Genomic DNA, 16,069 nt, shown 5'->3' with positions numbered 1-16,069 from the left:
GGACGGGAGCCTGGAGCCACTTTGGAACTGCCATAGCGCAGTCAATATTTATAGGTCTTGTAGTCGACCCTCACCCGGGTGATAGAAGAGAACTGATGGAAAGGATGACTTTAGAAGCTATGTAATATATACACCGGATTTTGTCCGGTAACTCTTAGCACTTCCTTTCCGTTCTAGTAATTACCCCCTCGCCGCGATTGCTCATGGAAATAGAATTAAGCACGCGCCAGATCAGCGTAAGCTGTTCAGGGACCTATTTTAAAGAACCTGGCTCTCAGGCTCAATGAGTGATCTGATTACTGAAACCTGACCTGAACTTTCCGGTTTGCTAGCGGCATGGTTCTCCGGCTCGTAGAGATTGTGCCAGCCACACTGAGCTATCGATTGGCTACTTTAATTTTACGGCTAGTTTGTTAAGGGTCAAAAGACATTGCTATTTTGAATTCTTTAATGGGTATTTGTCACGTGTTTCTAGGTAGAAAAGGGTTCAACTTCAGTGTGCAACCGGTTGAAGCCCCTTCTTCAAAGGTGCGTAAATATCGGTCCACAACTCGCTTTCCTCGCCGAGATAATACGTCAAGCTAACATCTCCCATGCTCACATCATCCCCACCAGACATAGTCTCTAGCTGGGAGATGATATTCTCTAATCCGAATGCCTTGCCAGTAGCCTGGGTAGCACCCGCCTCCAACATGACATTGACGACGTGGATGTGGAAATGATAGTATGTCGGTTGATCTGGATAAGGAAATTATCAGTATTTGAAACTTCCAGTGTATCGAACCCAAGAGACATGGTCTTACAATGAACGTAAAGCTTCAGTTGATCCTCCTCCAACTCCGGATACATTTTCACTGTAGCTTCCAGCACACGCCGCCGCAGATACTCTAACCAGGGGATATGCTTCTTTTGAAGATCTCTCAGACTCCAAATATCCCGTCGATGCACTAGTGCCAGCAAGTGCAGCGAGTTCAAAGTCTTCCGGTCCCAGTTAAGATCCGGCAGCATCAGGAACGCATCCTCGGGTCCGTGGCCTGCATCCCGCATAATAACATCTTCTTGCTCGGTGCGACCCTCGAGAATATTAAACACCCAGTTCAAATGTCCCTCCTCACGCTTGGCTTGCATGAAGGGGCGCACGTGCTGCTGGTAAATCTCGGGTGTCTCGGTGACCATGCGAAGCTGTTGATCTGAGTATTTCTTGATATGCTTTGCTGTGCAGGGCCAGATCAAGTTCAGCTTCAAGTCTTGTTGGCTGTCTGTTGATTGAGTGCTGCCATTGGATGACGCGAGATACCAGCGATAAATATCGTTGTCGCCTAGGTTCTTGACGCGAGTGATGGCCGCGTGGAATGCTTGAATGACTTCCAAAGATTCGGTGGCAAAAGCAGCGCGCTCGGCCGTCAATACGCCTTGTTGGTCGTCGATTGTTCCCAGCACAGCGATACGCCGGCCATTTTGATCTATGGCTGGTTAGTTTTTGAGTCCTTGATTCAGATCGCGGGGTGATTCGTTTAGCGGGTGTACCTTGCTTCAGTAGCCTGCTGATTCGGAATTTGGCGATCAATGCCTCTGGGGCGGGCTTTGTGTCCCTAGTTTCTTCAGCCATGTTGGACAATTATCACTGTGCTAATAGTCGAGTGAAGCTTTAATTGAAAAAGAAACTGTGGGGAATTTGTTATCGGCGACCTGATCAGTAGGCGGTCGCGCTTATCGCATCTTATCGTGTCTTATCGCGGTCTTATCGCAATGTATACAATGGCGAGTTAGGGGCAGTGGAATTTATCGATCTACACCTAGTCTTAGGTGTATTTATGGTATATGAAGCAAGATTGGGCAGCGGAAACAAGGGTTCGATTTAAAGGATACAAATATATATTGAGCTATCTGTCAGGAAGTATCATCCTCCTGGAGAGAAACATGTCCTGGAGTTGTAGGACTGCGAACAATGTCCGCTTGTTATAGGCACAAATTCCAACGCCATGGGTGATTTCCATCACCATAGTTGATCGAAAAGAAGAAAGTGAAGTATCGGAGGCTTGGAGGGTCTAAATACATATTTCATCACGTGACATCAAAACACCATTTACTCCTCAGTTTGATGGGGATATCAAGAAGAAGGTTTTATGGCTAGAGAGATATTCCAGGCTCATGTAGAACCGCTCTGTTTGTGAATCTGACTGGTGAACAATCAGCTTGGCCCTCCCTTGTTGGAAGTACCAAGCACACCTGGTCCAACCGAGCACTCATCGAACTTCCTATTACGGAAATCCGCTGAGATACTAGATCAGGTCGACGATGAATCTATCCACAATCTACGGCTCCTAAAATTGTCCTTAAATATACAATACCCGGTTCTGAAGGAGTCTTTCTTGCTCAAATTTTGTCATACATCAAGTGTCTCGCCTCAAAAATGCAGCCCCAACCTACCTTAAGCGCTACAGCCATTTCTGGCCAGACATTTGACTACATCGTGTGTGGCGGAGGAACTTCTGGATGTGTCATTGCAGCAGGAATTGCCTCAATTCCAGATGTATCTGTGCTTCTGATAGAAGCAGGCAGGGACTCAGGCCTTGCGCCGGATGTCCTGGTGCCAGGCAAATATGTCAAGCAGCTACAAGAGGACAAGGAGGGTTTATGGGAATTGGAGACCGTTCCGCAGCCCCAATTGAATGCCAGGAAGTTGACTTTCCTCAGGGGGAAGCAGATTGGAGGTAGTTCGTGAGTAATTCTCTATTCATGAAGCATTGTGATAGAGGGACTAAAGCTTTGAAATTAGGGCTGTCAACTATATGGCGCTTGCTCGCGGCCCGGCGGCTGATTATGATGAATGGGCTAAAATTGTCGGTGATGATGGGTGGAAGTGGGAAAACATATTACCACTGATGAAACAGGTCAGTATTTCCGTTTGAAAAGCTTGCTGATGAAATATATTGACCAGTGATGACAGCTTGAGGATTTCGATCCGAAAATGCCTGCCTATTTGGAAAAGTTCGCTGCTCCGCGCGCAGGAGACCATGGCGCTTCTGGGTAAGATTCGGATGCTTTTGCATTGGAGACGTGCTAATATGGTCATCATAGGCCGCTGAAGATCGGGTTTGGCGACGAAGTGGTCCCTGGAATCGAAACTTTCATTCAAGCATGCTTTGAAACCGGGATTCCATTGTGCCCCGATATCAATTCGGGAAACCCGGTGGGTGTTGGGTTGGCCCAATTTAACGTTCGGGACGGAGAGAGATCTTATGCAGCGAATGCTTTCCTAGGAGAGTCAGCTCGGGCATCGCAAAATAATTTGACCATCGTGACAAACACAGAGTGCGATCGACTTCACTCTAGAGACGGAGTTGTCACGGGGGTAGACTTGTATGACAGGCTGAACGAAGCACTAGGTGAGTGCCGAAATCATTCTCGCAACTCATGAATGACTTGGGAAAAGCTAATTAATTGAGAAGTCCATGTCTACTGCCGTGAGCAGACTGTCCTATGTGCTGGAACGTTTGGATCACCTCGAATTCTCTTGTTGTCTGGTCTTGGTCCTAGGGATACCCTGGAGAGACTCAACATTCCAGTGAAAGTTGACTTGCCAGGTCTGTTACCAGCCCTTATTCCGAAAGTTTTGTCCACGCCGCTGACTTCCTCTAGGATGTGGTCAAAACATGCTCGACCATTCAATCATCACATGCGAGTACAAAGTGAACAACTCCATTCCCACCCACAACCAGCTGTTTCTCGACCCTGCTATGCTGGCAAAAGCCGAAGCACAATACGAAAAAGACCACACTGGACCACTCGCCAAGTTCGGATCTAGTGGTACCTTGACATTCCCCAGAATCCAACGCCTATTTGAGTCGGAAGAGTTCTCTGACCTGAGCACCAAGGAGAAAGACTTCTTGATGGAGCCCACCAGGCCTTCTGCTGAGATTTGGCTGGGATCAGGACCATCTGTCTTCCAGGATGATCGACCTAGCGAGAGTTACATGACTCATGAGCTGTTGCTTCAGAACAATCTCTCACAGGGAACTGTCAGCATTCGCTCCAACAACCCACGAGACCAGATGATTGTGAACCCAAATTTCATGAATCATCCTTTCGATCGGCGTATTGCTATCGAGACTGTTCGCATGGCATTGAAGATTGCTCGTACCAAGGCCTACGAAGGCACTATTGAGCGAATGGTGCATGGTCCAGACATTGACTTTACAACGGCAGATCTTGATGCGATCGGTGATGAGGTGATGTTGGATTTCATTCGCCAGCATTTGGACCAAGGTTATCACAGCGTGTCTACCTGTCGTATGGGTAGGGCTGGTGACCCCGATGTGGTGGTCGACGCCCGGTTCCGAGTCAAGGGAATGAAGAATCTGCGGGTAGCAGACTTGAGCGTGTGTCCTATTCTCACTTGGTAAGTCATCCTACTTGTATTGACTGCTATTTGATCACTGATTTACCGAAATAGCAATCACACGCAGATTAATGCCTACTTGATTGGTCTGCGATGTGCAAAGGAGATGTTTGAGAGCCACAAGGCCCGTCATCAGCAGGCCAAGCTATAAGTCTCCCAGTTCTTCGGACATTGGTATCATTGAGTTGTAAAATACAGAGTGTTCCAATCACGTCAGATTAAAAGTACAGCCCCATTTCCACCTCCTAACATCAGATCAATATACTTCATTGGCCGGTGTCCCTTCCAAGCCCCCTCAAGTAAAACAAGCGCGCTTTGTACATTACCAAATCCACCAGAGCTCTGCATACACCTCGCCCGTTCTCGAACCCACTCTTGACGTCTAGCATCTTTCAACTCAAGACCGGCATGAAATAAGGGCCATAGTAATTGATCCGACCATCCAGAGGCTGGTGGTGTAGCTCTCGCATGATAAAGCACACTGCTGACAAGCCAATCCACCTCGAACTCATCGATATCGCAGGAAAATAATCGTAACAGATAAAGAATAATAGCGAAACGATACGCTTCGGTCATGTGAAGCCAGTTCTTGCCTTTAGCACAATGGGTTTGTTGTTGTAAGAGCCGTTGCTTGATATCCAGGACTTGGCTAAGCGTTTCGATTGAAGGGTTGTCGGGATCAGGTTGGGTTTTGTATAGAGTGACGATTTCGCAAATAATTTGGAACTGATCTGATGGACAAGGTATGGCATCGAAGCCCCACCGGTCCTGAGATTCTCCTAATAATGTGTTGATCTCTTGTGACGAAAACACAGTAGGTCTAGAATGCGAAGCAGCAGCCATCACGTCAAGCCTGAAGTATAAATCACCCATTAGTCAGAACTGTAAAGAGAGATCCAGATTATATTAGCCTACCAAGCCAGATATTGCTCCACAAAGGAACTAATTGTTCGTTCTTGACGTAGTTCAATAAGGCGTTTAGCTCCTTGAAAATGTGACTGGAAGTCCGATACTCCTCCCTGGCAAATATCACACAAGCAAAGCATGAGTATTGTGGCAAGTGTCCCGGGATGTTTAGCCCGGGTTTGGGAGTATAAATCCTCTTGTAATCGCTTCATCGCTTTGCCCTTGAATCGGAAAAATTCGCGCTCGAATTGATTTGTGGAGAGTCGTACGTTGTAATGACATGCTGCTAGCGCTGCACAGGCGTAAAGTAATGATGGAACCTCGTTGGCGAGAGGGAGGATGTATTCACGATATGGATTTTGAGGAGATAGGTTGTCCACGCATAACTTTGGTATCACCTCACAGATGTCTATAACCAATAGTTAGCAAACTTGACAAGGTGGGGAGTGAATCCTTAGAACTGACGGTACTGCATAATAAATTTGAGTTCATCCGGAATTCCCAAAATATCAAGACTCGGCCCCAGTATATGATTCAACCCCAAGGATCCTACGAAAGGCTCAGGGTCTTGCGAGGGAGATTCCGATTCGGGATCCAGTTGAGGCTCGACAGTGTCATCGGCAAGGTTGTTTATCAAAGGGACATTATTGGACCACAGCAGGTTTGATGGTGTCCCTAGATCGGCGATATCCGCGAAGAGTTGTATCGGATCAAGAAGATCCTCGAATCGCTCTGGCTGTAGCTCAGTCTGATCCTTATCGTTGTTGGCAGGACTCGAGGGTGATTGTGGAAGCGTGGGCGAAGGTGGACTTGGAACGGTCGATCGCTGAACTCGACGCGTTCGTCGACGTTTTGTCTCTGCTACAGGTATAGCTTTGCCCACCAATTGGCCACGGCTTGCTAAGCCCGGCCACTGTAGCTGGTATCCCTCGCATGTTTGACCACTAGTCTCGCAGGTGTTGCAGGAAGGCATGCGCCGGTCGCATCCTCGGCCGCGGCGACGGCATGTCTTGCATGCCCTACCGAAATAGCGCTCGTTTGCCATTGCAGAAGTGAAGATGAACCCAAGTCCAAGTTGCAGACGTCTGGATCGGAATCACTCGAGGCAACGCTGCTGTTATCTCGCGGAAAAGCGGGGAAGCACCAGACACCGCGATATCGCTGTCATCGTTATCGCTTTGAACTCTGGAACGCCTTTCGCTTTGGTTTTCGCGAGACTATCTTCTTCTAAAATTCGGCTTCGGCACCTATAGATACAAATCTAGATTCAATTTCTACACGCAGGTCTCTAATGCAGGGGTCATGTCCTCGAATCAATACTCTCAGTCCCAGGGCAATAATAATAGAAGAATGCTCGGCAGTTCCTATCAACGGGAGTTTTGAAACGCTAATTCACTTAGTTCTCTTCCCCACATTTAATCATCATCAAAATCATGGGGAACCCCGGTCCTTTGACTAAGAAATGTAACTAACGTGATCAACAATGCGCCGTAGGAATTGTATTCCACTGTTATACATGCTATGTGTTCATTTTATCTGAATCCATCATCTTGTACGTAACAAAGTTCCAATAATATGATTCAGGTGTTGTGGAACGCGAGTTTCTTATCGTTTGTCCCTTTTGGGAAGGTCAATGAGCTGACCAATAAGAGCCTAGTATCTATCTAGCCCATTTTTACTTTTAACTACTTGCCCCCATTGATCATGGAGCAAGTCCCTGTTTAATAGTTCATAATATTATCGAATCTCGTTTGGCAGCAAACTCGAGACATCATGGTAAAGCGCGTGCTTGTAGGCTATGGCATCGACGTGGATGCAGTGAGTGGCTGGTAAGACTAGCACTTGCTGTCTCAGACTCGTGGAATGAGGCTGAAAATGAACACTCCCTAGGATCAATACCGAGGACGGCCACATCCCCGATCTCACCGATATATCGCGTGGTATCTTTGGTGCTACCGTGGGAATCGACAGACTTCTGAAATTGTGGGACAAATTCAACATCAAAACCTCATGGTTTATTCCCGCTCATTCACTGGAGTCATTCCCAGCCCAGATGGTCAAGATCCACGATGCTGGACATGAGATGTAAGCCTCTCTCAAAATAGCTACGAACTTCGCTACGCGTTGATCAATATTGGTAGCTTTCAACTGACACTATCTATTTTAGCGGTCTGCATGGATATACCCATGAACATGTGGATATGTTAACTGAGCAGCAAGAGCGCGATGTGCTTGCAAAATCAATCGAAGCAGTGACTGCGCTCACCGGAAAGCATCCGAAAGGGTGGACGGCGCCGTCTTGGAGAACATCGAGCCGCAGCATCAGGTTGCTGGAAGAGTTCGGTCTAGTAGGCAACTTATGTTTCACGAATATTCACACCGAAGACTAACTAATGAATCAGGAGTACGACCACTCGTTCATGCACCACGACTCCCAACTCTACTACGTTCCATACGACTCAGGCGAAGTAGTAGCCACTGACCTCTCGAAGCCTGCCGAGCAATGGATGAAGCCTATGAAAAAGCTCAAGCCGAGTAAGATTGTTGAAGTGCCTGCAAACTGGCATTTAGATGACTGGCCACCCTTCCAACTGACGGAGGGTCCATCGCATGGATATGTGGATCCAGACGTTATTGAGAGACTTTGGAAAGCCCAGTTTGATTATCTCTACCAAGAGTATGATACTTTTGTGTTCCCGATATCGATTCACCCTCAAGTTAGTGGGAAGCCTCAAGTCATTTTGCTCCATGAAAGGCTCATTGAGTATATCAACTCGCATGATGGTGTGGTGTGGTGTACATTTGAGCAGATGGTCAAGGAGTTCAAAGAGGGCAGAATTGAGGGATTCCAGGTGGAAGGAGGAGTTGAATAGAATCAAGATTCGTCTGTTGTGTAAAGAACCGCAATTTCGAAGATAATTTGACTGGTCTTTTAGAATGAGTGAAATTGGAGTAAGTCGCTGTCCGTAAACTACTGTCATCAACACATTACAGATCATACAGATTCTCAAAGCTTCGGGATTGGTAAAAGCTAGTAGCACTGCAGATTCCCGTCGCCTTATGACCGTCTAACGAGTATTTGAATAGACTAACACATGCTCCTAGGATCTGGCCACCGATAAATACGACGAATATCGACCATGATAAAAACGGGTTTTGCAATTTCTAACAACACCACCAATCACTATCATCGCCCCATATATCATAGATCATTCGACAAGGTGAAACTTCAGTTCCAAGCGGTGACCCTTTGGACCTGCAAGATAACCATCGCTTGCTTCCATATCTCCATGGTCGTGAATGGTGGTGGTGAAATTGGAGTACACACTCGCAAAGAAATATTTAATGGCTAGAACTCCGTTAGCATGCCTTAGTTCAGCTCAACGTCATGCCAGAGGACTCACAATAATAAGCAAAGTGAATTCCAAGACACATTCTTCCACCACTGCCAAATCCCCAGAAATATTTTTTCATAAGAGCCAACTGTTCTGGTGATGACTCGAGCCATCTTTCCGGCTTCCAATTTAAAGGCTCTGGGAACACATCGGGCATACGGTGAAGAACAGAAGCGTATGATTGCACAGTGGTTCCAACAGGGATATTGTGGTAGCCGCCCAGGGTACAAGGCCGAGGCACTACCCGGGGCTGGCCACCAGGCACCGAAGGCCAAAGTCGAAGGGTTTCCATTAGCACAGCTTGAAGGATAGGCAATTTATCAATATCTTGAGGGTTGGTGATATCGCCGACTTCGACGAGCTTCCCAGGTACGTGCCTCAAAGGCGGGTTGAGACCGAGCAGTTCTTCACGAAGTTTCGTCTGCCATTCTGGGTGTCGACTCAACTCGTAGAGTAGATAAGTCGAGGTGTTTCCGCTAGTCTCGAATGCTCCTGAGTTCAAGGAAAACATATCGCTTGCCAATCGAAGTCGGTGAGGGTACATTTTGGGCTTTGAGTTGACCTCGCTCATTCCCTTCAGAGCTGGTTCGAATGCGACCGGTTGGTCATCCACTGATAACTGCTTCCCACTAGCCAGAAGTTGCTGAGCTTGATCGCACTTCTCCAAATTCCAGTTCTCAACGCCTTCAAAAGCTGATTGAACACTCTTGGGAATCAAGTAAACTCCGAATTTCTGGAGCATAGTGACCAAACGTGGGAAGTAGTATTGCCAGAAGGTGTATTCAGCGACACCAAGGAACCCATCAAAGTAGAACCGTCTTTCTTTCTCGTTCTCAACCATGTTGCTGGCTAACGACCGTCCAAATTGCCACTGGACAAAGGTATCCAGTAGGTAGGCGTAAGTGAGATCCATCACCTCTATTGGCTTGTCTTCGGTGGCTGTTTTGTGAATCAAGGGGAGAACACGATTGAATAAGATGTCGCGCGACGAGCCACGGGCTGTCTGAGATGACATGACAGAAGATTTCGTGAAGCAGCTTGAGAGAGCTTTTTTCTGCGTCGAGTGAGTTTGATTGTCCTTGATGGTAAATAGATTGTCGGTACTATATATTCGGGAGAATTAGGTACTGTGATTCTCTCTGTGATCAAGGCGAGTAGGACTTGTTCATACCCGTAGACAGCAAATCCGTTGAAATAAAATTCTGGTTTCGGGAAACCCCCATGGTAGATTTTCTTCAATCCATCCTCATAAGAGTTCACACTGACCAGACTCGGAGCAAGTCGAATGGCAGGGCCCTTGGCTAGATGGAGCTCATATATCCGACTGTTCTCTTGCTTCGTCCATCTCATCCAGAAAATCCAGATAGGGCTGAAACAGCAAGACCAGTGCGCATTGGGAATCTCCGCCAGAGGGGAAAAGAATGCAGGGTATAAGATGAACTTGAAAACTGCTGCGATGGTGCCGAACAAGGCGATAGCGTAGTACAAGTGAAGTTCCATCTTGTTGGAATGAATGAGGTCCGATGTTCGAGGTATGGAGCCCTTCGGTATTTTAAGTACCATTTCCATTATTATGATATGCTTTGACGCACTTCAGAAAGCAAGCAGGGACAATCAGACTCCATTCTAGACGCCCCGTCTCTGGGGCAAAACGGTCAACGTCGTGATAGGTAAGTGAGTATCAACTCATCACTCAATCTGGAATCATATTGTATCTATTTTGGGTAATTCGATCTAAGGATACCAGCTTCTTTTCATTTCTTTCACCTCTCACAAAATAAATCTTCGACTTCGGCTTCAGCCACGCGATCAAAAGACCACGATAAGTCCACAATATGCACTTGTTGAATCAGGATCGACTAAACCGAAAAGGGTAAAATAGTGAGCCGGCCCACTGTGGACGCAGAGAGTGGGTCTGTAATGCTAAACGGCCACAGCCACACTAGAAGATACGATGGAGCTCTAAAATAAGATACCTATGGACAAGCGAGAGGGGTTAAATCGTGGTAGATAATGGCAGGTTATCTTACAGCCAGCTGGACCCATTCACAGTAGTCAGACTCTGAGCTCCATAGCTCATGATCAGCTCGGTAAGCTTGAAACATATTTAGGGCCCGGCCCAACCGAGACCAATATCCGCATTTTGGGGGAATAAGAGCGTCAAACGCGGGGAAAAAGGTCACAACTTTGATGTTTTCCACCAAATTGAAAGCTATTCACTGCAAAATATGGTTTACTACAGGCCATTGGACTTGGGTGAAAAAAGATAGGGCTAAATTAAATCTTCAATTTGCTTCAATCTCGACCATTTCCCTAGTTAATCATTGCCGCTGACACCCTCGAAGACAAATCACGATCCTGAAGCAAAACCTCAAGCCCTTGGATCTCAATAGTCTATTGAAATTAGCATTGAATCTGTAAAGTGAAATGAGCCTCTGGGTAAAATCTCTCAAGGAAGCCTTACTGGTCCGGAGAATGTCTTTCTTTTGCCTCCCCACCAAGAAATGAGGATCAAAAATGAGATCCCCACTATGATCACACTGACATAGTTCATACTGGCGACTGTGGTCGGAATGGATGTAGGAAAGCAAAAGATAATGGTAATGAAAAGGACCCAGAGAATTGAGAATGCGTTGCAGATTGGCCCAAGGTGTCGACCCAGGTTGAAGGGTCGTTTTGGAAGGACTCGTTCTCGGCCTCGGATCAAAAGAATTGCCTGAGGTAAAGCGTAGGTCAAGTTGAGTGATAGAATTGACATAGATATAAAGCTGTTGAAAGCCGCTGCTGATCCGATATAGATTAATCCGTAAAGTATTATGACGGCAGCACAAGCCATCGTTGCGTTGATGGGGGATTGAAATTTGGGATGAATTTTGACGAAGAACCCGGAGCACGGAAGGCCTCCATCGCGAGCAAACGCATATGCGAGTCGTCCAGTCGTCACGATGCATGAGACCAAGGCACCGAAATAGACAAAGAGAATCCACACTGTGAGAACTGTAGCAGCAGGTTGACTTCGTGTTGCTTGCAGATAGATGGTATACACTGGAATCGAGGAGGAGGCAACAGCGTCTGTATCTGTAATGGAGAAAAGGAATGCAACTGTCCAAGGGATGACGGTCAAGATTCCAATTAGCATGGTAAGCCCCATAGCTCGAGGGACATCGCGTTTGGGATTAGGAAGTTCCTATAAATCGTGGGTGAGCAAACAGATGGGAGACATAAATGTCGCGATGAGGGGCTATTACCTCTGCAATATGACACGCTCCATCAATGGCCAAATACGCATACATGCAGGTCCCAAGCCCGATGATGAAGGAGGTGCCGTCACTCCAACCACTGGTGTTCTGATAGTCGACAAACACTGCTTTAGCAGACTGCACATTTCCATTCCGCATGGCCAAAACAGTGACAAAGCTGACGATAAATCCCAGAAAGCTGCTGACAAACATCACCATTTCCCCTTGAGGAAGCGCTGTCGGCAGGTAACAGACAATCACTGTTGCAATCAAGACCAACAAAAAGTAGATCATCCATGTTTGCCAAGCTTCTACAATAAAGTCCGCGTGGTAAATTCCTGCCAGATTTACAGCCATTTGAGCTGCGAGTATCCATCAATCAGTAAACCACGACGCTTTATTTGCTTCCGGACTCTTCCGATCAAAACTCACCACAGACCAGGGCAGTAGAGGCACTGGTGAGAGCCCAAGCCACTACACTCAACCATCCAAGGATAAAAGCCACCAGAGCACGATACTTTGGAGGTGTGACCATATAGACAAAATGATACTGTCCGGCGCTGGAGGGGTACGCTGACGCAAGCTCAGCCAAGCCGGCCGCTGAAAAAGAGTTAGAGGGTTCTCGTGGTGAAATCTAGAGACGGTTCTCCTACTGATGAAGCAACATGCGATTGAGGCAGCAATTAGACCAAAAAATACGGTAGGGCTCCCACCCAACAGTAGTGGTGTAATGAAAGTAGCAGAGTAACCGAGCCAGGAGTTCGTCATGCTGAATCCAAATGCAAGAGTGGAAAAGAGTGAAAATTGTCGAGGCAGCTCATTCAGCTCACGGCTACGGGGAGAATCATTATGCTCACCCTTGCCATCGGTGGTATGGACATGCTCTGGCAGCTTGGACATGCAATCAGTTCCAGATTCTGTCATCGTGATGGCAAGTCAACGCAGATGAAAGCCAAGTTATTGATGAGAGCCAAAGACTTGGTGGAACTTCGGAGTGAAAACAAACAATTTTCACTATCTCGATCATTACTGCATATTATATACCACGTACGCGCACACAGATAGTTGGTATAACATTAAACTCGGTAGCTCCCCGCAAATTGCCAGCTGATAGGGTTTCACACCTGCCAATGAGAGTTAAATGATATGTGCCTCAAAACTTTCATAACATTTCCCCAGAGCTAAGATAGTCACGAGTGTTTATCATAGCCAGTTCTAAAAGCTCTTAGAGCCTTTAAAACCATATCGGCGAATAGCTTAGCTAGTTTTTGAACCGGATACGGCATCTCATTTATATGCCGAAATGGGACTAGTCAACGGATATGCTTTAATCTCGCTTCACCTGGCCTGTCCCAGTCGAGTATCGAACCCAGGTTAATGCTTAAACCTTGTGTATTATGATCCCGTCGCATAGTTTCAACCAAGAGGAAGATAGGCCGCAAATTTTCCACGTTTTGATGAATAGATATCATTCACCTACCCAAATAAGTATGGCCATATCATTCGAATCTCGTCTCTATAGATTCACGAATCATCATTTACTATGACAATATTCTACAACCCCAAGAGTACTTAAAGGCAAGCCAGAAAGGTCAGAGTAATCAATCATTCCACGGCGTGAAGCCTACCATCGACACAATCCTATCACTTCTTCCTCAAACCCTCACACACGCGAAGCCAAACATGTCAGTCATCACTGGATCCGACTTCCCAGGCTATGAGCAGCTGGGAAGCATTTTCAACATTTCAGCAGCGGTCTCCATTCCCGCGAATGCCCGTATTGTCGCCACCTCTGGCCAGATTGCCGATAACCACGAGCCACTGTGGGGAACTCATGCGGAGCAATTCGAAAAATCAATGGTCAACATCGAGAGAGCTTTGGCGGCCGCCTCTCCGCATATAACTGATCCGCGACAACTGTGGGAGGGAATTTTCTATGTCACATCCTTCCATGTTGGCGTTTTGACAAGGGAAGAACAATTGCAGATTGCAGAGATTGCTAGGGAATACTTTGGAAAGAATAAGCCTGCGTGGGCGGCTATCTGTGTCAATGCTCTTTTCCCACCGGAGGCACTGGTCGAGATTCAGGTTCAGGCAGCTTACGGGGATAAATAGGTGACCGATGGCGATTTGCTCGTGTTCTGATACTGCAATTATCAGCAAGTTATGAATGATGTCAAATTCTCATCTATATTTCTTTTCCATTATTCAAAGACTGAAGTAAATAATGATAGTTAATCGCATACTAATTCATTACCTGAGGAAATAATTTGCTATACTTTGAGGATAGTAGGACAATAAACTTGAGGGTGATATAAAGATTCGTCTATCCGATCATCAAACAATAACATGCGTGGGGAAATGAAGCTCCACCTACCAGGCCTTCAAAGGAACTAATTTAGTAGAATGGGTAGTATAATGTAAAGATCCGGTGTTCGATATCGGTATATAAGCTTCTGGCCCATCATTCAAAATCTAGTGTTACTATCTCTTCCGGTTGACAAGGTCTCCCTAGCGATACCTTTGCAGTTCCACCCCGAAGTTCCATAACGATGCTGAACAATGTGGCATCCATCCCCAAAGGACCTTCTTCGTAACGACAGATGGAATGCGGGTATCCGTCATGGTCATCCAAAATGCGCGTGATATCTGTCAAACTTGGCTGCCGGTCCAGTTCTGAAGCTAGTCTCTCAATACGTTGCTGGCGGAAAGGTGAGTCGACCAGCCAGCCAGCCTCCACAGGGCCGTCATGTGGCAATAGCAAGTGGTTTGCGTGAAAGATACGACTCTGTGCGTCCATTTCGATCAGTCGGATAGTCTCTGATGTAGACTCTAGTCCGATGGCTTTGTCTTTGTCTGCGATGAGTATGTGCGCGGAAGCAGCTATTCCGGCGTCTTTAAGTTGCTGAACGGCATCATCGGCCGATGGGCTATCGAGCACTGATCGAAGAGCAAGATGAACTGGAAGACGGGAAGGGTCACAGCCGGGCGCTTTGATGGCATTTAGACACACGCCAACACCTAGTTCGTTGAAACCAATTTTTCCGATAATGCCAGCTTCGGTGATCATTTTGATTCGAGGTCCATCGTCCCTGGTGATGTCTAGGATGATAAGATTCTGTTTCTGTTCTTCTATCCACTTTCTGAATGTCAGTAGATGAGTGGGAATATTCTCTCTCAAGTTACGCAGTACTTACGTCCCAATTTTGAGCCAAGAACGAATTGCTCTGGGTTTTCCAATACAGGCTCGTGCAGCCATCGTTAAACATTCCAAACGCGATCTCGGTTCGGATGTTGAGAGCCAATATGTCAACGAGAGGCAGTCCAGCAAAATCTGAGATTCCTTTATTTTTTCTCGATATGTTAGCGATATTCCATAGCAGATAGCACCTCGAGTCTAACAAAGGCGCATGCAGTCTGACTTACCTTGTATCTCATGATGGTATCTTGGCCACTTTCCCTCGATCTCACTCTGCCATTTTTTGGCTATTTCACGCACGGCATTCCAATTCAACTTGCAAGTATGAAGAAACATCTTCTGGTAGAACGAGATACTGCGACAGATCATTTCTTGCGCTTCCACGCCATGCGCCTTCCCAATCTGTTACCAGTCATCATGAATTCGAAGTCATAAGACTAGAAGGAGCAGGCAATAAGCTTACCTCGTAAGGTGTTCCATGGCATTGAATTGTTTTCATGTTGAAGGTGCGTAATTCGACCAATTTGCCAGTGTTCAATGTTACTAGCACGGAGATCTCAATCGAGATCTCGGATGATCAAATAGAGGCAAGTGTATCGCTGGCTAGTATTTTGAGGTTGAAATTTTATTTTTCTAGTTTTTGCTTTGTTGTCTGAGCATGGGTATGAGATAATATCTACCTCAACGGTTTTGGAATACACGGACTGTTTCTAAAATAGGGTTCAAATTGAACACTCAATCTTTAACTCTTTTGGGAAGGCCGTTGAATGTAGTACCCGCTCCCGACAGGTATGAGTTCACCACTACTGGCTTCATTCTCTGGGTAGCTTTGGTCTCAATTGCCCCTTAGAAACGAGATTATCAAGGACCGCAATTTTCCTGTAATTTCGGCGTTTCCACCTCATGGTCGGCTGCGAGGCGAGATTTA

General features: G+C 46.5%; 8 protein-coding genes across 8 annotated transcripts; 3 read left to right on the top strand and 5 right to left on the bottom strand.

The window, feature by feature from the left end:
• Positions 1 to 493: 493 nt before the first annotated feature.
• On the bottom strand, positions 494 to 1,609 carry N7473_011499 (putative mRNA decapping hydrolase; the record flags this gene model as incomplete). Its single annotated transcript, XM_057157438.1, has 3 exons — positions 494 to 738; positions 804 to 1,463; positions 1,528 to 1,609. The coding sequence occupies 3 exons, from the start codon at positions 1,607 to 1,609 to the stop codon at positions 494 to 496; spliced, it is 987 nt and encodes a 328-aa protein (XP_057003288.1).
• Positions 1,610 to 2,413: 804 nt separating this feature from the next.
• N7473_011498 (GMC family oxidoreductase) lies at positions 2,414 to 4,553 on the top strand (the record flags this gene model as incomplete). Its single annotated transcript, XM_057157437.1, has 7 exons — positions 2,414 to 2,721; positions 2,780 to 2,894; positions 2,951 to 3,030; positions 3,082 to 3,389; positions 3,453 to 3,587; positions 3,643 to 4,402; positions 4,457 to 4,553. 7 exons carry the CDS (start codon positions 2,414 to 2,416, stop codon positions 4,551 to 4,553), a joined length of 1,803 nt encoding a protein of 600 aa, XP_057003287.1.
• A 62-nt stretch (positions 4,554 to 4,615) lies between these two features.
• On the bottom strand, positions 4,616 to 6,353 carry N7473_011497 (fungal specific transcription factor domain-containing protein; the record flags this gene model as incomplete). The annotated part of the gene is made up of 3 exons (XM_057157436.1): positions 4,616 to 5,255; positions 5,318 to 5,717; positions 5,774 to 6,353. 3 exons carry the CDS (start codon positions 6,351 to 6,353, stop codon positions 4,616 to 4,618), a joined length of 1,620 nt encoding a protein of 539 aa, XP_057003286.1.
• Positions 6,354 to 7,081: 728 nt separating this feature from the next.
• Positions 7,082 to 8,181, top strand: N7473_011496 (polysaccharide deacetylase family protein; the record flags this gene model as incomplete). The annotated part of the gene is made up of 4 exons (XM_057157435.1): positions 7,082 to 7,137; positions 7,199 to 7,393; positions 7,476 to 7,656; positions 7,711 to 8,181. 4 exons carry the CDS (start codon positions 7,082 to 7,084, stop codon positions 8,179 to 8,181), a joined length of 903 nt encoding a protein of 300 aa, XP_057003285.1.
• Positions 8,182 to 8,517: 336 nt separating this feature from the next.
• N7473_011495 (cytochrome P450) lies at positions 8,518 to 10,203 on the bottom strand (the record flags this gene model as incomplete). The annotated part of the gene is made up of 3 exons (XM_057157434.1): positions 8,518 to 8,657; positions 8,713 to 9,806; positions 9,875 to 10,203. 3 exons carry the CDS (start codon positions 10,201 to 10,203, stop codon positions 8,518 to 8,520), a joined length of 1,563 nt encoding a protein of 520 aa, XP_057003284.1.
• Positions 10,204 to 11,152: 949 nt separating this feature from the next.
• N7473_011494 (putative GABA permease) lies at positions 11,153 to 12,866 on the bottom strand (the record flags this gene model as incomplete). Its single annotated transcript, XM_057157433.1, has 4 exons — positions 11,153 to 11,890; positions 11,952 to 12,304; positions 12,375 to 12,542; positions 12,596 to 12,866. The coding sequence occupies 4 exons, from the start codon at positions 12,864 to 12,866 to the stop codon at positions 11,153 to 11,155; spliced, it is 1,530 nt and encodes a 509-aa protein (XP_057003283.1).
• Positions 12,867 to 13,625: 759 nt separating this feature from the next.
• N7473_011493 (RidA family protein) lies at positions 13,626 to 14,057 on the top strand (the record flags this gene model as incomplete). The annotated part of the gene is made up of 1 exon (XM_057157432.1): positions 13,626 to 14,057. One exon carries the CDS (start codon positions 13,626 to 13,628, stop codon positions 14,055 to 14,057), a length of 432 nt encoding a protein of 143 aa, XP_057003282.1.
• Positions 14,058 to 14,406: 349 nt separating this feature from the next.
• N7473_011492 (Peptidase C45 acyl-coenzyme A:6-aminopenicillanic acid acyl-transferase) lies at positions 14,407 to 15,012 on the bottom strand (the record flags this gene model as incomplete). The annotated part of the gene is made up of 1 exon (XM_057157431.1): positions 14,407 to 15,012. The coding sequence occupies one exon, from the start codon at positions 15,010 to 15,012 to the stop codon at positions 14,407 to 14,409; it is 606 nt and encodes a 201-aa protein (XP_057003281.1).
• Positions 15,013 to 16,069: the final 1,057 nt, after the last annotated feature.

This window comes from Penicillium subrubescens (assembly GCF_028828155.1).
Source record: "Penicillium subrubescens strain IBT 31985 chromosome Unknown utg000010l_segment0_segment0, whole genome shotgun sequence".
Lineage (NCBI taxonomy): Eukaryota > Fungi > Ascomycota > Eurotiomycetes > Eurotiales > Aspergillaceae > Penicillium > Penicillium subrubescens.
This window is presented reverse-complemented; position numbering and strand designations above follow the sequence as displayed.